This window comes from Osmerus eperlanus, chromosome 16 (assembly GCF_963692335.1).
Source record: "Osmerus eperlanus chromosome 16, fOsmEpe2.1, whole genome shotgun sequence".
NCBI classification, from domain to species: domain Eukaryota; kingdom Metazoa; phylum Chordata; class Actinopteri; order Osmeriformes; family Osmeridae; genus Osmerus; species Osmerus eperlanus.
The window spans coordinates 7,576,109-7,594,891 of record NC_085033.1 but is presented as its reverse complement, the minus strand read 5'-3'; the positions used below and the strand labels follow the sequence as shown (position 1 = coordinate 7,594,891).

At 43.0% G+C, this 18,783-nt stretch overlaps 4 protein-coding genes across 9 annotated transcripts; 2 read left to right on the top strand and 2 right to left on the bottom strand.

The window, feature by feature from the left end:
* Positions 1-667: 667 nt before the first annotated feature.
* mfn1a (mitofusin 1a) lies at positions 668-6,722 on the bottom strand. 5 transcript variants are annotated; one of them, XM_062482082.1, is made up of 17 exons: positions 6,193-6,722; positions 5,858-5,993; positions 5,499-5,661; positions 5,057-5,181; positions 4,864-4,972; positions 4,656-4,763; positions 4,244-4,397; positions 4,046-4,113; positions 3,830-3,951; positions 3,579-3,705; positions 3,195-3,299; positions 2,653-2,755; positions 2,283-2,515; positions 1,992-2,132; positions 1,571-1,767; positions 1,137-1,271; positions 668-761 (listed from the first exon to the last, which is right to left on the bottom strand). In XM_062482082.1, exons 1-17 carry the CDS (start codon positions 6,305-6,307, stop codon positions 686-688), a joined length of 2,217 nt encoding a protein of 738 aa, XP_062338066.1. In that variant the 5' UTR covers positions 6,308-6,722; the 3' UTR covers positions 668-685. The 5 variants fall into 5 exon arrangements, with proteins under 5 accessions (XP_062338066.1, XP_062338062.1, XP_062338063.1 ...); XM_062482078.1 differs by having other exon boundaries at positions 1,571-1,794; positions 4,235-4,397; positions 5,499-5,993; positions 6,193-6,316; positions 6,414-6,722; XM_062482079.1 differs by having other exon boundaries at positions 1,571-1,794; positions 4,235-4,397; positions 5,499-5,993; positions 6,193-6,312; positions 6,414-6,722.
* Positions 6,723-7,548: 826 nt separating this feature from the next.
* On the top strand, positions 7,549-13,691 carry si:ch1073-184j22.1 (erythroferrone). Of its 2 annotated transcripts, none has more exons than XM_062481691.1 (8): positions 7,549-8,973; positions 9,152-9,268; positions 10,106-10,220; positions 11,542-11,669; positions 11,794-11,905; positions 12,467-12,548; positions 12,740-12,818; positions 13,132-13,691. In XM_062481691.1, exons 1-8 carry the CDS (start codon positions 8,821-8,823, stop codon positions 13,330-13,332), a joined length of 987 nt encoding a protein of 328 aa, XP_062337675.1. In that variant the 5' UTR covers positions 7,549-8,820; the 3' UTR covers positions 13,333-13,691. The 2 variants fall into 2 exon arrangements, with proteins under 2 accessions (XP_062337675.1, XP_062337676.1); XM_062481692.1 differs by having other exon boundaries at positions 7,553-8,973; positions 13,146-13,691.
* A 112-nt stretch (positions 13,692-13,803) lies between these two features.
* Positions 13,804-15,992, bottom strand: si:ch1073-184j22.2 (dual specificity protein phosphatase 18). The gene is made up of 2 exons (XM_062481377.1): positions 15,931-15,992; positions 13,804-15,465 (listed from the first exon to the last, which is right to left on the bottom strand). Exon 2 carries the CDS (start codon positions 15,458-15,460, stop codon positions 14,858-14,860), a length of 603 nt encoding a protein of 200 aa, XP_062337361.1. The 5' UTR covers positions 15,461-15,465; positions 15,931-15,992; the 3' UTR covers positions 13,804-14,857.
* A 709-nt stretch (positions 15,993-16,701) lies between these two features.
* On the top strand, positions 16,702-17,878 carry sft2d3 (SFT2 domain containing 3). Its single transcript, XM_062481280.1, has one exon. The coding sequence runs from the start codon at positions 16,927-16,929 to the stop codon at positions 17,599-17,601; it is 675 nt and encodes a 224-aa protein (XP_062337264.1). The 5' UTR covers positions 16,702-16,926; the 3' UTR covers positions 17,602-17,878.
* Positions 17,879-18,783: the final 905 nt, after the last annotated feature.

The window sequence follows — 18,783 nt, the reverse complement described above, 5'->3', positions numbered from 1 at the left end:
ACACTATAAATATGTAATTGTTTTCAAGTCAACTACCAACCACTTTCAGTCAGCAGCCTTGCCAAAATATATAATTAGTTTAAAGACAGCACTAGGTGGCGCCAGAGCTCTGTAAAAGGCAGTGATACTTTATGTTCAAAACAAACTATTTGGCATAAAAAGACTGGTTATAACCGACTGATAAATTGACATAATATTCCATCTGGCATTATCCAATAGCTGTCTATCAAGGATGGTTCAGTTGAGATTATTTTCTTAGTTTAATTAGAATGGATTGGATTTGGAATTAGCAAGCAACAGTTGGTTTCATTGATATTTTATTGTCTTCCATCTCATAAATCTCATAATTTGAATACAACTATTGAAGTTATCTCAACAGTCATATTTATTGCACTTTCCTTTATAAAATTGAAGAGGATAAGGGAAATAATCCAATCCAATTCAATTTTGAATGGTAAACTACATTATCTCTAAAATCCAACGACCATATATATTGCAATATTCCATGCACTTGACATAGCAGCATATAATGAAGCTTGATCAAACTGTCAACTTTTTTATCATTGTACTGTATCTTGTTCTATAGAGTGTGAATGTACACAAACAGTACGCTTACTGCCAACATCCAATTGTAAAAAAGAAAAAAGAAAAGAAATCTATCCCTTTATGTTTGTTCATCAGTTGCTCATCTCCCCCCATGTCCTTGAAGATACTGGACAGAAAAGGCATCAAGCTTAGACTCCAGGTCTGTGGCTCTGTTTCTGTAGAAAACAATGGACAGGGTATAAACACTGAACTGATTTGATACAGTATCTCACTGCCTAAATCACAAGCATGGACACATCTAAGATTTATCCCCCCCCAAAATCTATTGGATACTACTACAACTATTGGATTTGCTATTTTCAATTGATCAGTTTGCCTATGGGTTGTAGGCTTAGAGCAGTTAATCACAGAACTTGCAGTCAATTTCCTAATTATTTAGGATTGTCACACATGGAGAAAAGTTTCAAACACAATGCCAGTATTAAAAGACACAACAGACTTTATATTTAAATAAAATCAAATTAATTAGAGGGCAACAGAGCATAGCAAAGCTTAGAGAGTCCTTTGAGATAAAAGGAGCCTTGTCAAACCTCAGAGCTTTGGAGCGTTGCTGGACCTTCTCCAGTCTCTGGATCCTGGAACTCAGGTGGCGGATTTGGCCCTCCAGCTCCACCTCACTCACATCAACTCGCTGACACAGACGAGCAAATGTTTCTGTCAACTCCCTGCCACATCCAAGAAGAGAGGTTAGAACTAAGGTGGGAAACAGTTGACAGAAAAGGGTCCATGGTGAGAGTCAGGCTAAATACTGTAGCTTTGTGTTGATGTTTTCTATTACTTTGATCCACATGCCTTTTGACAAAATGAAAAGGGTCAGTTATGTTGCTAACTAGTCGAAGACACACCTCTGATCTTTGATATCACAGACTTTGAAATCAAAAACAAGAGTTGTGTCTGCAGTACTAGTTGATTCCAGAAGAGAGCAGAAGAGAAGATAAATGTGGGTTCACCCCCCGTGACTCACTGATAAACCTGTTGGCTGCAGCCTTTGCTTGTCATGGGGACAATGGCCTTCAACCGCTGTGTGGCGTGCTCCACAAACTGCTGCTTGAGGACTCTCTCCCTGGAGGCGTTGGTCCATGTGAGCTTCTCATACAGGTAGAGCAGGCCGTAGAGCGACACGGACAGAGCGATCAGCCTCCAGCCAACTGAACGCCACACCTGCCGCACAGGGCAGGAGGAGACGACCTGTTAGCGTTAGCCATGATGCAGACGTGTCGGTGTTAGCAGTACTGTAGCTGTTAGCTGTCACAGCATACACAAGTCATTGTGAGCAAAAGGGTTGAAGTGAACTTAGCTTCATTTAGTTACTTTAGCACACGATTCAACAATAATGGAACAAAACATGGCATATTGTGCAGTAACTGAGTGAAAAGTGTACACACCACTCCACCAATGACAAGCACAGTCATGGAGGCCCGGGAAGTTAGTGACACCAGACCAGTCGCCATGGAGAAGACCAGTTCATTTCCTGGGTTATTCTCCCTCTCAGTCTGAAGGCTGAGTGGACTAGAGGAGGAGGCAGTCTGAAGATGGAAACAATGTGTGTGACAACACATAGCATTACTTAGTTAGCCCAAATACAGTGTGCATTCATTTTCACCTTAATAAAGGTGAACAGATAATAAACAGAGGAAATGAATCAAGAAACTTTATTGATCACATCCTGTGCTAACCTGTAGGCCTAATCTCTGCTCCATGCCTGTCAAGGCTTGTTTGGCACCAGAGGGACCGATGAATCGGCTGACCAATGCTGTCCAGCCAAGAGAGAACTTGAACTCTATGTTCCCCTGGAAGTCTGTGCAGAGGGCAGCGAGACTGAGGTCATAGTTCAGGTCAAACTTCCGGCTAGGTAAGTGGATATGCAGCTGCTCCTGTACAACAGGGGGCAGCAATGGTCGAATACTCTCTGTGTAGAGGGACGGAAAGTAACACAGAGTAAATGGCGTGACTGATCACAGCAGTGGAAATCAAGTTCATAGGAGATAAAACCATATAAAGACAAGTGATACAAATGAATAATGGACGAATGGCCTAAATAATAACCAATCATGTTTGTCTGGGAAGACTGCACGCTGCCAATGATCCCCTTAGAACAACGATAGCCCAAAGAACTGTTCATCCTGTCCTCCACATGGACAATCAGCTTCTGCAGAGGAAATCGTGAAAGGAGAGGAGTAAGATGAGGAGAGTGGGCAGATGATTACTAGTTGATACAGTGACACCGGGATGCTGTAAACGTGTATGCTACAGACAACAGGCAAGTTTCATTCTTCACAAATGTGAACTGAGAACATATACAAACACACACACACAGAGTCACCCACACGGTACAGTAAACTGCAATACTTTAAGAGGCTTTCTCTTTAATCCTGTTCAAGGCAGTGGATGCACTACCCCGCTGTGTGTATATACGTGCATGTGAGGGTGAATGCTTGTGTATGTGTTTGAACCAGTGTGTGTTTGCATGTGGCGGTGAGGTTAAACGTCAGGATGAAGCAGATGCAGGATAGAAAAGAGTGAAGGGTCAAAGAGGCTTTAATGTTGGTCAGTCAGGAGAATGACGTTTGATCTATAGGGGAACTTACTGCTTTGTAAGCTGTTAATGTGTTTGGCGTTGGGTTAAAATCTGTGCTGAACTCATCAACCAGCGAGGGAAGGCAGCTGATCTGCTCTGCAATGGCTCTCGCAACCTGAAGAAAAAATCATTTTGTGATCATGAATCAGCTCACCCTGGTAGTGATTACACTGAAATTTTTATCAACATATTTGGCATTTAGCACCCTCTAAGCTTTCCTTGTAATGGTATACATGCAACACATCTAAGACACTTATTATTGAGGTTCAACCTGCTTTAATTGCCATTGGGAAAAATATGTTTCCACCATAACCATGTAACCAGATTGCCTGCCATTATCAATTTGTCCCCCAACCTGTAAAGATAATTAGATTGGTGTCCCAGTGTCCCTTACCTTGGCAGCCACTTCTTCTGTGAGAGCCTTGATCCCCTCTTTGATGTTTTCAGTTAGACGGTTAAGCTGGCCGCGGACAAACTCCAACCGGTCCCTCTGCTCCTCTCTCTCTTCCAGAGAATAGATCCTGACCGCCATCAACAAAATACAAAGCTTCCCTTGACATCCTTGTTCAATCTAAAGGCCAAATATGTGATTTTGAGTTGGTCGCTCCACGGGTGTACAGTAAGACGGGACATGGAGATACTGACTTCCTTTCAGCTGAGGTGATGTTGATGGAGTCCATGACAGCTTTGACCGCCTCGATGATTTGCGAGGCTCTAACCGTGTGCTGCTCAAACTTGGTTTTGACTGCAGACTGGGAGATGAACTCCTGTGAATCGAATGTAGTATGTAAGTAAAGCGCAACAAAACTGAATGGACCACATTACGCCTCAATAACGGGCCGCTCGAGACCGTTTACTTGCCTCAAATGTCCTCTCGAACCTCTGAAACTCGCTGAGTCTCTCATTGAAACCTTCTGCCAGAGCACCACCTACGATGTCAGGAATATGTCAACCGTATGGATGCCCCTCTCACTGCGGTCCCTTACAAATAATATGAACAACTCTGCTACCACCTCCACGCCCCCTCATCCCATGCCTCTGGTCCCTCACCTGGCTCACCTGTCTCGGGCATGCCTTGGGCCCGGTGCATCCTGGAGCTCAGAACCTCTTTAGCCGACACGAAGAAGATCCTCCCTGGGGCCTCCTCCGGACTGACCACCCTCAGCTCCTCCGACAGGAAGTTCACACAGCGGTCTGTGTGCTGCTTACGCACCTGCAGGGGTCATCACCAGGTCATGCATGCACTGCCACAGGAGCAGCATGATCTCTCTAAAGACCACCGTTGATAAAGTTGTGGAAGATTTTGCCACAAGGTTTGCCGTATTGGTTTGGTATTACTCTGAGACGTCTAAAGCTGGTCCAACTCAAGTCTCTCTGCCTCTTGCATTCCATCAATCACCAGCATGATAAGCCCCATTTAGCAGGAGTCATATCCAGACCCTTAATGGGGTTGTGTCAGTCTCTGACTCACTTCATCGATGTACTCAGGTTCTGACACGGAGGCGTCCCAGCGGTTGTGCAGAATGAAGATGTTTGGTTTAGATATCCGCTCGCTCACTTTGTGGAAAAACAGTTTTTCCTGTAGAGAGTAGAAGACATCAAGCAGCTTAAACATAAGGATATGGAGCAGGAGGAACAGCAACGGTTGAGATTGTAAACAGTTTAGAGTGTTTTCTTACTGTGTTCATCAGTGTGGACTCTGCATTGCCAACCAGTACAAAGACATCAGCATCCAAACAGAAGTTATCGATCCAGGTGTCCACTTCTGAAGTTACATCCGTCCCCGGGCTGTTGTTAAACCTCAATCAATTGTTGTCTGTCAAATTAGCACGTTTGTTTGTGTATAGTGTATGTGACCGTGCTTCACAGTACCTGTCCATGAGAACTAAGTCGTCCCTCAGCAGGGCACACTTGGACTTAGGCCAGAACACCTTCACCAGACATCCTGAGTCTAGCATGTCCTCCATATGCAGGGCATGTGCCAGCTGGTTCACTGTCTGCAGCAGTGGTATTAGTTCAGTAGCAGGGTAGAGAAGGGAGAGGGTATGGGGGAGGTGCAATACACTCAATAGGCACGATGAAAATGTGATGCTTGTATTGCAAAGGAGTATTTAAACAAGGTTGCTTTGCTCTGAACAACAATGTGGCAGCAAATGACTGTAAAGTTTTGTAGTCATCGATGAAGACAAATACCCTAGCCAGCGGTTCCTTTCATAAACATATCATCTGTATGAAAAAACACCATCTGTGTCACAGAGAATGCTTCAATAAATGTCACACGAACAGTATAGAACCTACTAGTTTGACCCCTGACCTTGATACTCTTCCTGTCCTCTGACCCCTCGATGGTGAGGTAGGCCTCGTCTCCGTCGGTGCCCTCCACTCGCAAGAAACAGTTGGTGGTGTGGCCAATGCCACTGGGCAGCACCCGGTCCCTCAGCATGGCGTTAATAACTGTGCTCTTCCCGTTGCTTGTCCTGCAAGTTGATAACGGTGGAAAAACCTCTCTTGTCAAATGACCTGATTTTAATAGACATCTTTTTTTCCTGAGAACTCCTCTCAAAAGTGGTTGCTCAAGCCAGATGGGAAATTAAAACAGAAGGTCACTCCACCAAATCAACGAAGCAATTGATTGGGCCAAACGCTTTTTAACCGCCGAACCTTTCTACTCGCCTGCCGAAAAAGGACACTTTCATGTGCCTGCGAGCCAGGACCTCACGGATGACGGCCAGTTTTTTGGCGCAGGACTGAACCTCAAGGCACTGCTCCTCCACGGCAACCTGCTCCAGGTCTGGACTACGCCACGTCGCTGCCATTGGAAATGGAGATCAAACACATGAATGGAGACGTGCGCATGCACATGCTGCTGAACATGAGGACTTTAACAAGAGCCATCCCACAGCAGGTCAGGAGCATGTCAAGAATCCTTTGATCACCTTGCGGACCAGATGAATACCCAATGAACGTTAGCGCACATATTTATAGGCAGCTGTCATGGATTTTCTTACCTTCCACAAACTCTGATCCTTCTTTAACATACTCCAGCAGCAGATCAAACACAGCGTTGATTGTCCTTTTTGCCACCACAAAATGCCTAAGTGGTGAAGGGTCTCCTTGGTCCATTTCAACTATCTGACACACACACACGCAAACGAAACATACCTCTATTGTAAACTATCACTTACCTCAAGTTTTATTTGGAGTCAATCACATTTTTATTTATACCTACCGTGCCTCTAAATCTTAAAACTTGCTACTCTTTTTACATGATGATGGCACAGGGTTGAAAACAAGTATTCCTGCGGTCCGATCCACACTTCACTGGGCCAAGGAATTTCTATTCTTAGCTACCATGTTTAGCTACCTTTAAGCTACATCTTCTATTTTTAATAAGTGCTGTGTCACCACTTATTGTCTCCTCTAAGTCCTGAAGCTACCTTGCATCTGTGTACAATACCAGATCTTGAAGGCGTGGTGGAATTATGCAGGCTGACCAGCTGTGTTTGTGTGTCTTGTGTGTGTGTCCACAGACATCTCTGTCCGCAGTGCATGTGAAGGTAGAGTCAGGAAGCTCCAATCCTCTTATCCAGGACTTAGAGCACTGCAACAGGTGATTCAGTCTGGTGTCCAACTTTAATCTCACAAAGGTACACTGAGAAGTACTTTGCCTCGCTGACTGGTTAACACAGTGCAAATAAATTATTTGTCCACTAGAGGGTGATAGTGGTAAATTATAATCTGTAAAATGGGACATTTAACATTGGTGCTACAGGCTTTGAAACAAGCATTTATGACACCTTTATGAAACCACTCATAACACTTTCATGAGTTTTGATGTACCACGGATAACAAGAGTTATGCACTAATATTTTGACAGGTAATTTAATTTTACTTCCCTTTAAATTATTTAAAGTTGTTTTCAAAGAAGTGTTCAAACTGTGTTGAATTGTTGGCATGGAAGGGCTGAAGTTTAAATCTTACTACAATTAGAGAGGTAACATTGTATTTTATTTATTAAATGAGATCATGTGTGATGTAGAAATGTGGTGTCCCCTATCACCATGATCCTTTGAGCGGGGAGTGAACTACCATTACATTTTTACCCAACTTCTAAATAATGTTTCATCATTAGGTGAGTTACATCACACATACACCAACTTAGCTGACACATGTCATCATCTTTGTACAACGTCAGACCCCTCCCATTTCCTTATCTCTAATGTGAGAGACACTTTTCCCCCTTCCCTCTCTTTTCTTGTCAAACTATTACCAGCTGACCTAACCTAATGTATAACTGTATTTAGACTTAGTCCTTATTATGTCTTCTTTTGGCATGATGGGGAATGGTCACCCTATTGGTGCTAGGACCCTGGAGAAAACCCCTGCAAGGGTCAGGCTTGCAAAACAGTGGACAAAAAAGGCTAACAGCAAAGAAAAAGTAGAAATCAGAGGAAGGCTGAAAGAGAGAGAGAGACATTCATGACACAAGAGAGATACAGAGACAGGGGGATGCCGGGCAGACAGAGGGAACAAGACTGTGGATGGATGGAGCGACGGTTGAGAGGCAGATACAGGGAAGGAGGAGCCAACCAAGAAGGGGGGGGATGAAGGAGGAGTCTTGAAAGAGTGGAGATAAAAAGGACCAAGAGATTGAGAGCTGAGGAAAGACACAGAGAGAGAGAATAAGTGAGAGAGAGAGAGACAAAAAGAGAAAAAGAGAAAGAGAGAGGAGCAGCTCTGCAAACAGAACCAGTCAAAACATACTTGCATCATTGGACCAGTCTGCTGGGACACAGGAATATGGATTGATGTGAAAACAAACAGGAGTTCTGTTTTGGAATAGGACACTCTTCTTTAACCAGCAATCAAAGACACTAGAACTGTGTGAAGAATTGAGAAAGACAGACAGATCGAGGTGGTAAGAGAGAGAGAAAAAAAGAAAGACAAGAGAAAAAGGGGAGAGACAGAAAGGGAGAAAGAGAGAGGAGAGCAACATGGAGAAAGCAGGTCAGTAAAGAGAGAAAAGGAAAAATCTGTTTCACAGACAAGGGTGAAAAAAGGAATACTCTTTCTACCACCCACAGTGCCTATACCACACACAGACGGAATTTGTCATGCACACACATTCTCATGTAGAGACACTATCTGTGCCACACACACAGTATTTATGTCTTGAATGGTGACCAAAACACACACACACACACACACATAAACAAAGTTTCTCACACACATTTGAGTAACGTATACAGGGCGTTGAGTATTTGACATGATGCCATTCAAACATATCATTTTAGCTTGGAAGACACTTTGAGATGCACTCTTTAGAATGCACTGGCAATCCTCAGCAGTGACACCGAGACTGAGAGACATATAACAACACAGAGGGAACACAAGAGAGACCGCAGCAAAAGAACAACTGGAAAACAATCGTCCTGCGGATATACAATCATCCAAACCAGAGAACAGCACTCTGGAAAAAGGACAACTGTTGAAGAGTGTCTCTTGGACCCCCTATTATCGAACCATCCACTGAGCTAAACTATTGTGGATCACATCCCATGATGAGCTCCCTCAAGGCCTGTTGAGAAGCTGAAGAGCGGATCTTCTTGAAGGAGCACCACCAGGCCCGACCAGACATGCTGCCTCCTTCAGCCCAGGGCAGTGGTGCCCTGTGTGGGCCACAAAGGCTGCTCATGCTGTCCCTTATTCTGGGACTGCTGGTGACTGTTTGTGCTACACAGAGTGATGAGAGCCAGGGGGAGAATAACACTGCCAGTACAGAGAGCCCGGTAACTATACAGCCTGAATACCATATGCAATTACTTCACCATTATTCACGCACATAGTACTAATAATCCACAACGCTCACACTATTGCTGATGAATTGTGTTCAATAGGTCAAAATAGACTTAACCTGGTCTTTTTTTAGGATCAACCTGTTTATTCAACTTTCCTCTGGCCTTCCAGGAGACAGTGTCCTCAGATCTGGACATAGTGAGTCCTCGTAACTCCTGGCTGGTCTTCAGACGGAACTCCAACAAAGGGGAGAACAGGAAGACCAAGCCCCCTAAGAGAGCATCAAAGGTGAGCAGGTTCCCATTTAAGCAGAAGAAGAGAGTGCTAACTATGCTATACTGCTTGCACGTGCACTGTAGGTACATTGACACAGTAAGGAAGGAAGGCTGACAAGCAAGCATAATCCGATATTACAAACAACAGAAGTTAGGGTTATCTTGCTCTTAAGTGCTACTCCTTTCAATTTAATGATTAGGAGCCTTGCCGTTGAAGAGACAGGACCAGATATTTTTCTTACTTTTAAAGGAAACTATGTAGTTTAACTTACAGTCCTGGTGCACCCAACTCATTTTTACTGTCTGAGGTTTTTCATCAAGTAAAGGTACAAAGCTCATATATTAAAACATATTTTCAGGTTACAATTTTACTGTATTGTTATAGAAACATCAGCTGTTAATCATCGACTCTTCCCAGAATTCTTTACACAGTTTCCCCAGCAAAGCTTACAGTGGGAGTGGTTAGGCTACTGAGTTTACAGTAAGACGCCCACACAGGAAAAAGTGATTTTTCCCTCAAGGTATACAATCACCTCTCTAATTCTCTAAGGTTTGGGGCGTTTTTGGGCCAGGGTGGCAATAAAAAATAAAAATAAATTCTTATTGCAGTTGGGGTGCTTGCTACTTGTCATTGATATAGGCAAAGTCATGGGTTTCATATGGATTTACAAACATTAAATCAGCAATTACTGTAATTTAACCCTGACTACCAAATCACTGTGAGCCTGTATGTCTAACTGCTTCACAACACCTTTGAACGTCAGGCTTCACTGCGGCTCCTTAGACAGAAGTGACTTGCCTCATATTGTATTGCTCAAATAGTTGAATTAGCGTGATTTTGTCTTTGTAGCATGGTCTGCCGGGGCCTCCTGGGCCCCCTGGTCCCCAGGGCCCCCCCGGGCCCCCGGCCCCCCTGCTGCCACAACAGGAAGAGCTCATGCAGGAGTTTCAGCTGCGACTAAGAGGTAAAGCATCACTGACTAATAACATGCTCTGCATCCTAACCAATTGCAAGAAGAAATGTTGTAATAAAAGACAAGAGTAAAACCTTTCATCAGTGTAATCATTTGACATTGATTGACTTGGCAAAAGGGTTTTGAAAAAGTTCTGTGTGAGTCAATTGATGGCCAAATCATCTTCCACATTAGATTTTTGGGGCAAACCAAAATGTAGGAAGTCAAGTTGTAAGATAATGGAAATTCTAGTTCGTTGATATCCAACTCCAAATACTTGCATAGTGATTGTTTCTCAAAATGTACCTAATCCTGTGACATATTCCTCACAATATACATCATATTAAACACACATCACATACTGGATTTGAAGTATGAGGTTAATTATTCTGTATATTTCCACACATAGTTTATAAACAGTTTAAATGTAATGAAAATATACATAAGCTTCTGTATATATACTGTATTTACATATTGATACGATATGGATGTATGTATGTATTCAGTTTATGTATGTCTCTGAGAATCAGAACAAAAGTATCAAGGGTGTGTATGTATCTTGTCTGCTTTGTTTGGGGTGTCTTTCTCATTTGTTGGGGAGGCTGCTTGTCTGATTGTGGGCTGGTCTGATCCCTTAATAGCGGTAATTTTCCGGAACGTGGATGTGACTTGGCTCAGTTGTAGAATTCCTCAGATTCCTTCAACTCGCTAGTGTGTCTATGCTACCTTGAGTCTGTTTGTGTGTGAGTGTAGCATTAGTGTGCAAATGCATTTATATTTGCTGAAGCTTCTATGATTCTGAGAGGTGTGTTTGTGTGTGTTTATCTGTGTATGTAGGAAAAAGAGGGTGACTAAGTAAGTGTGTAATTGAGTGTGTCTCTGTGTGTGTGTATGTAGAGTAAGTGTGTGTGTGTGAGAGAGAGAGCGCGCGCGCAAGAGAGAGAGTGTGTGTGGAATGAGTGTTGGCTGGCAGCCATGTGAGCAGACACAGGTCTGTTTGTGCTCTCTGCAAGCTGCAGGCTGTTCTGACAGAAATCTAAAACATAAAGACTCTTATTCACACAGCCAAGCCGGGTGGCGCCACACACACGCACTCACACACACACACACACACACACACACACACACACACACACACACACTCAGAGACTAAACCACACACTCAGACACTATCCACCAAACTAAAACATACTCTCACACACTCAAATGGACATACCTGCGCAGTATGCACAGACCAAATCTTCTAAGTTACTCACACATTCACACGAAACAAAAAAAAATTACTACAAATATTACATTTGTCCTTTTCCTCTGAAATTTTCCTCTGTCCTAGACATGGCAGGGGGTCCCTGTCTACTGTGTGATCGAACCCCCCGCGTGGCCACAGCCTTTCACTGCCGCCTCCAGCACCCTCTCACTGTGCCCAGGCGCAGCCTGCTGGAACTGCAGCCCTTCAACTATGTGAGCAAACCCAACACACACACACACGTAGACATCTGCACAAAGACAACCAACATGTAAGATACAACAACAGTTTGTCTGACCCCGTGATCTTGTTCTGTTCCTCCCCATGCGACCCCTCCAGCCCTCTGATTCTGAGCAGAGTCTTCAGAGGGGCCAGGGGTTTAACGCCAGCACCGGCCGCTACACCGCTGCCGTCTCTGGCTTCTACCAACTCACTGCCAGCCTCCTTATAGGTGACAACACATGGCTGACATGTTGGTGGTCGATGAGCACACATACATGAAATGTAATTAGTTGGTTTGTTAAAACAGGAACGAAGGACGTGGGAGAAGAGAGTACCGAGGATTGTGGCACCAATGGTGGCGTTTAAAGAATATTGTTAGGTTATAAGAAGAACTGCATTGGTTGTCCATTTGCCATTTTGCCTTCTCGCTCATCTTAGTGTGAGAGTTTTGTTTGCAGCTCACAGGGAGGTATGGTTGAATTAAGGTTGTAGCTAGAAACAAAACAGTTTGGACATTTGGGTGTGTCAATGGCCTGGACCAATCAGAAAAGGCCAATGCACTGCCCAGACCAATCACAGTTAGATGGTGTGGTGAGATAAACCAGTTCTGTGGAATAGGGGTGGAACAGGGGTGGGGTTTTTTCCTCAGAATGTCCACCCAAAGAAAACCATCAAGTGTGAGCCTCACCCTTACCATTATTGTGGCAGTAATGTAGTCACACACTGACCAAAAAGGACAAGAGCTTAAGCAGTTTAACCATTCAGATTTGTTTCAAATGTGTTTTCTCAGAGCCCAATGAGCGGTCACACGCCAGAATGAGAGATAGTGTGAAGGCATCCATCTGCATTGAATCCCTCTGTCAAAGCAATGTGTGAGTATTGAACAATAACACACACATACACACATGTCAAACTGACATGCCCACACAATCATTATGTTATTAGTAAAAACACACTTTCCCAAAGCAAAAACAAAGATTAACATTCTATAAAATACCATGCCAAAGTCACATATCTAAGTTAAGTCGCTGCTAGTTGTGTCATGCCTGTCTGAATGTTCCAGGTCTTTAGAGGCAGTCACAGGGGTGGGTACTACTGGAGGAATTTTCAGCATCTTGCTGACAGGAACCCTGTACCTGCAGGTAACAATATAACCAAACACACACACACACACACACACACACACACACACACTGGCACCCAGGCTCATCCGCACGCATGCATGCAGTCTTATAAGTCATGTTATGTGTCTAGCCATCCATTGTCTGATGTAAACTGATATCATACTCATATCAACACTCAACCTACAGATAAAGGCAAATATTTATAATTAAGGGCTATTACCTGTAGCCAGAGCTGATATCAACACTCAGAGTGATTGATGGTCTTAAGGACTGCTCTTGGTGACAGGAGAGATAGTAGAACGATGAGTGAACGATTGTCATTAACCCTCAGCGTGCTGCTTTCAGGCGGGGGAGTACGTGTCCATTTTCGTCGACAACGGAACCGGCTCTGCCCTCACGGTCCGCCAAGACACGCTGTTCTCTGGGATACTTCTGGGAGTTTAGCGTTACCAAGACGATCAGCATACATGCACATGTTCACACTGCAATCAACAAATACATAGAGCGAGGCACGTATAGGAACAATATGTAAGGTTTGAAACACACATGCATACCCAGTGTGCACCTCTCAATCCCACAGAAAAGTAATAAACTGGCAACGCTGAGTGGGAAGAGTGCATTGACAAATACCGTATCAGAGGAAGATAAGCATGCACTTCACTTATCTATCAACATGTTCAGGACAACATTCATTCAGTCATCCAACAAACAACAGCATCTACCCTAACCATATAATGCCCATATAGTTGTATTTTTCTAGTGCTACTTTCAGGTTCTTTTCAACATGCTATACAGTATATAAGTGTCATAATATTTATTCATTTATGGTTGTGATAAAAAAGTTGAGGATATATTTTGCTTTAAATAAAAATATTATATTGATTCTGGTCATCTGGTCATTGTTTCTCCAGTGTACTTAGTTCATTTTGTCATAAAGTTTTAATTTATATAAATGAAGCTATATTATCTCTATATCAAACAGTCAGTTCATGAATTATGACAGTTAAAATAAAACCTTTTAATAAATGTTTATTTGAATAGATACTAAAAAAACATCTTTAAAAGTGAAACTTAAAGCATAGACACAATGTACAGCTGTCGTTGCAGTGGGACTCACTCAATCTGTGGACTAACGCACACACAGACACACACAAAGTACGATGAATACGATGGATTTGGATGAGATCATTCTCGTAAAGTGGCGCCTCATGCTTGGCAAAGAGCCACAAACACACTATACCTTCCAAGGATATTTCTTATGTCTGGTTCGCAGAAAGTCTGCCTTACCGTACAAGGCGTGCTAGCTGTCAAGCAATGTGCCGAAAGAAAAATGAGCACCTCATAATGGTAGGAGTACTTACTCCATGATGGGCTTGCTGAAAGCAATGTCTCACTATAATCAGACATGGAGACATATGCTATGAAAACACACAAACGCACACACACACACACAATTATAGATTTTGTACACATTGTACTGAATCAATGTGAATTTGTTTTAGCAGTAAGGAGATGGAGGAATGAGGGCAAAAGTTTACAAATTCATCATCAGAACATTTGGGGTGCTTGATGGAGTAAGACTGTATATAAGTAGCCAATTAAACTCATGATAATTCACTTGTTGATATTGTTCATTCATCCATTCCTAAGTTAATTGACACGAAAGTCTGTTTTTGTTTTCCATAAATCCAGTAACCAAAACATCGTCCACATTTTGGTCATATTGCCCCCTACAGCTTGCTAAACGTACTGTCATCAAGAATAAAAATCTACTCAATTCTTATGTCAACTTTATGTAGTCCATTGGTCAAATAATGTGTTAGATTAAAGCAGTTGGACTGAAACAAAAATGTAAACATCTATCTCATACTTATTGCTTATGTGTTTGAACTACATAACACTTTAATAAGCTAAAGCATGGTCTCTCAGGCAATACTACTAGGTTATACAGGTGCCTTGACAATACATTGTTATATTACCATCAAAACCTGAGCATTGTTGTAATACTCAGCCTAGATAAAAAAAACTGTAATTACATGTGTGGTAAACATCTTCAGTCAAATCCTTGAGCGTCTCATTCCCTTTTTTGTTCTCTGTGGCAAAAGTGGTGTCCTGGGCAACAGTGGTGTCCTAGGCAACAGTGGTGACCTGGGTACGGCAGCCAGCCGTGACAAAGGCGCCCGTGGTGGCAGGGGAGACTGTGGTTCCATCGCAGGTGCTACTTTGACTGTGTTTTTCCCATAGAGTCTCCTCTCGTACTGCAACAGCTGGTCCCAAAAGCCTGCGTTGAGCCTGACATACGGCCTACTCCTCTGAACCCAGGAGTGGGCCTGGCTGAGGGTCGTACCCCTGTAACGCATTAGATAGGCCATGACCAGAGCAGGAGAGCGGCTCATGCCCGCTGCGCAGTGCACGAGGGTGCCCCCTGCGTGGTTGCTGTGGATACGCTCTGCCACCCGTTCGAAGTGGTCACCCAGGCGGGCGCTGGGCAGGTCGGAGACAGGAACGCGAACACATTCAACGCCCGGGTAGATGGGGCAAGCGTGGTTGAGGGTGGCATTGACAATGAGGGTTATGCCCTTGCGAGACACAAGTGCCCGGTTGAGGGGGGCATCAGCTCCACTCAGGAAGAGGGTAGGGGTGATCTGTGACATCGACATTGGGGCTGCCAGACACAAGACAGTATGGAGATGTGATGACAGAATAGGTATTCTCCTCTACTTTACTATGTATGTCATTAGATCAGATAACACAAGCAGCAATTGATTTAATAAAAGGTTTTAGTTTCATTCAAAGATTTTTTGCTGACTTTTTGTTTGACTTTTGAAGTTGTGTCGCTAGAAGTTACATTTACATTTATTTGGCATTACACAAGATAGCCTATCATTTAGTTAGCCTCCATCAACTATAGAGTCATTTGGCTATTAAATGTCAACACAGTTTGTTGTTTAGTGATAACAAGCAGTTAAATAAACAAACTTCTAGCTTTGTGTGTAAGGTTTGTGTAAACATTGTAAATGTAAGGACGTTGAGTGCATAATATGATGTTTGCATGTTTGGATTTGACGGTAAAATGTGTAAATGTGTCTTATCCGGTCCCTATGTGTGAGTGTGTGTTTGTATGTCTTACCTGGTCCCTCTAGTATGATCCCTATAAGAGTAGGTATTTCTGTGACTGCTCGTGGTCCAAGAGCCCTAGTGCTGCACACATATACACATACTGTACCCTAAAAAGGCTCTGGGTCAGGTGGCCAATGGAGACACAGAATAAATTTAGACCACCTAAGCAGCTGGGGTTCTCTTCCTGAAAACCTACACACGTGCCCCTGTGCCCTTTACCCCACCCCAATATCTAGGGAAGTACATCTTCACTAATAAGATTGCTACATAGGCCTACAGCCAATTGTAATAGTGGCAGTTAATCACAACATGATATTACCAGTCTAACTTCTACATTAAAATATTAAAAACACTTGAAAAAGAGTAATTATAGGCTATGTATTGCGTGGAATTACACAAGATTTCCCCTGTGGTATCACTGGAGACAAAGGCCAAAGGCCAAGGTCTTTTTGGACCTTGGCCTTTGTGTACTTTTATTGATCTTTGTGTGTGATGTATGGATTAATGTAAGGACGCTAATTTTCTACTTGGGAAATTGGTTCCCGCAGCTGATTCTGGGTGTAATTTTCTTTATTATGCAAAAACAAAATAGGATGTCATCAGAGTGCGTTTCAACTGATAGTCGCGAAATGTGATGCATTTCTGTACAACAACTTCCTGTTCGCGTTGCTTCCAGAGTAACGTAACATCTTTTCCGGTTTTGAGGATTTGTCTACAGAATAAGAGCATGGCCTGAGATTTACCTTACATTTTAAAATGTATTCATTCAACAGACGCATTTATCTAAAGTAACGTCAAAACAGTGCATGAAAAGTACAGTAGAAGATCGATGATCAGAAACAGCTCAACGTTGGACATTTTAATAATATAAAGAGGTTTGTCTCGTGACTTTTATTTTGAAAACATTCGGAAATGTGAACTCCTTACTGAAGTTGGCTTCACACTGCTTATTTGTATCAACATAGAGCAAGGGATTTGTCAACAATCGGAAGTAGATATAGAGGTAATGGCAGAATTAAATCGACAACTTCAAGAGTACTTGGCACAATCCAAAGGGGGTGCCAAGACGATATCTCAGTCCAGCTCAAGTACCTCCATAGACATAGATGACCCTGCATCAGTTCCCGGGAGCTGGTTCGGTAACTGGTCAAGTCCATTTTCTGGTTCCAGCAGCAGGTTGAGCTCATCGGGCCAAGGATCGAGCACCGGCTTTTCCTGGCCATGGTCTACTGAGCCGGACCCATGCCTGCCCGGAATGAGTCGCTCACAACGACTGGTAGCGTTTGGGACCTGCATTACTTTCTCTGCCATTTGCTTTGGACTTTCCGCCCTTTACGCACCGTTGCTATTATTGTATGCTCGCAAATTTGCACTACTTTGGTCTCTAGGTTCCCTTTTCGCGTTAATGGGAGCGGCGATACTGAAAGGACCGAGTAAGCTCATTGGAACTCCGACTCCTGGCGCAGCAGTATATTTGTGTTCACTTGGCGGAACCCTATACGCGGCCCTAAGCCTTCACAGCACTGTGCTCACCGCACTTGGAGCTATTGTCCAGATTGCTGTCATCGCTGGGTACGTCGTTTCTTTGTTGCCTGGCGGCAGTGCAGGTATACGGTTCATGGGAGGGATGGCAGCGTCAGCAATCAAACGGACTGTCACTGGTAAAACAATGCCTATTTGATCATAGAAATGTTGACACGCTGTCAAACAGACCAATGATTCACAATGAACTTTGTTTAGGTCGCTGCAGTGATAAGGCCTGAGCAGTGTGCGCTGTTAGGATGGACAGTCCAAAGAAACATTCCTGCTGGCTACATTCTAAGATTGGATGGGAATTTCCTATGGACAAACAACTCAGATACAATTTGAGAATAAACACTCAAATGGAAGACTCGGCAACCCATTGTATATGTTGTAATTTTGACTAATAAAATGTACCTTGGTACAATGTAACCTTTTTTTGGTTCCAGTCGATCGATAGTTAATCTCACCAGCTATGTGATTTTTCGGAAGCCTGACCTGTTGCCCCCAAATGTCTGTAGCTGGGCACTAATGCTGATATATTTCAGATATACTTTTTTTAACATGGGTGTGCTTTTCATTAATATTACAATATTATTCTCAAGGAGATATTTTGGTAAAGTTTGCACAATTTCTTTTATTATAGTCTCATACAAAAATGGACAAAAACAATATGACAATATCATGACAAACTGTACATTTAGAAACAGAAAAAGCAACCCTTGATATTCAGAGGTGCCTGGCGATGAGATAGCGTGAATCTTCTCCATTATTTCACATTGAAACTTAAATAAATGGAGCCAAGGACTTGGGGACTGACACATTCAAAGCCCTCCTGTTAGTTTTTTTTTCTTTTTTACCAACAGTGACAAAACACAACTTCAGAAAGAAACACCTATCAGTGACTTTTATTTTTGAATGTTCCTCTCCTAGTGTTTGGAATTTAGAAAAATGGCATATTCAGCTTGATATGTCATCAGAACATTTACAGATAGAATCCTAATGTACAGGGAAGCCACACTATTTTACATCATAAAGAATATTGTATGTTCAGAATCCTCACCACACAGCAGTTCTGTGAAAGCCTGATTGTTACATCCACCTGAACTTGGATTTGCCACTGTATGATTGAGACAGTGCATTTAGAAAATGAAAACCAAAGACCTGGTTCCATTTCCGTCCCTGTCCTCTTCCAATAGTCCATAAATCTTCAATGTGCACAAACCGGACGAGGGAGGGCAACATGCAGCTGGCTCAATGTAGCCCTCCAAGGGTACAAAAAGAGCTTTTTCCATATCAACTTCAACCATCCAATACTTTCAGATAAGTGGACATTAATGAG

What these genes read in the sequence shown, in the direction of transcription:
- mfn1a (XM_062482082.1), bottom strand. Translation starts at nt 6,307, where the DNA reads ATGGACCAAGGAGACCCTTCACCACTTAGGCATTTTGTGGTGGCAAAA. An exon ending in AGGACAGGAAGAGTATCAAG is followed by an intron (nt 5,182 to 5,498) that starts GTCAGGGGTCAA and finishes CCACTGCTGCAG; the next exon opens with ACAGTGAACCAGCTGGCACA. An exon ending in ATCACCTCAGCTGAAAGGAA is followed by an intron (nt 3,706 to 3,829) that starts GTCAGTATCTCC and finishes GATGGCGGTCAG; the next exon opens with GATCTATTCTCTGGAAGAGA.
- si:ch1073-184j22.1 (XM_062481691.1), top strand. Translation starts at nt 8,821, where the DNA reads ATGCTGCCTCCTTCAGCCCAGGGCAGTGGTGCCCTGTGTGGGCCACAA. An exon ending in GTTTCAGCTGCGACTAAGAG is followed by an intron (nt 10,221 to 11,541) that starts GTAAAGCATCAC and finishes CCTCTGTCCTAG; the next exon opens with ACATGGCAGGGGGTCCCTGT. An exon ending in AACTGCAGCCCTTCAACTAT is followed by an intron (nt 11,670 to 11,793) that starts GTGAGCAAACCC and finishes CGACCCCTCCAG; the next exon opens with CCCTCTGATTCTGAGCAGAG.
- si:ch1073-184j22.2 (XM_062481377.1), bottom strand. Translation starts at nt 15,460, where the DNA reads ATGTCGATGTCACAGATCACCCCTACCCTCTTCCTGAGTGGAGCTGAT.
- sft2d3 (XM_062481280.1), top strand. Translation starts at nt 16,927, where the DNA reads ATGGCAGAATTAAATCGACAACTTCAAGAGTACTTGGCACAATCCAAA.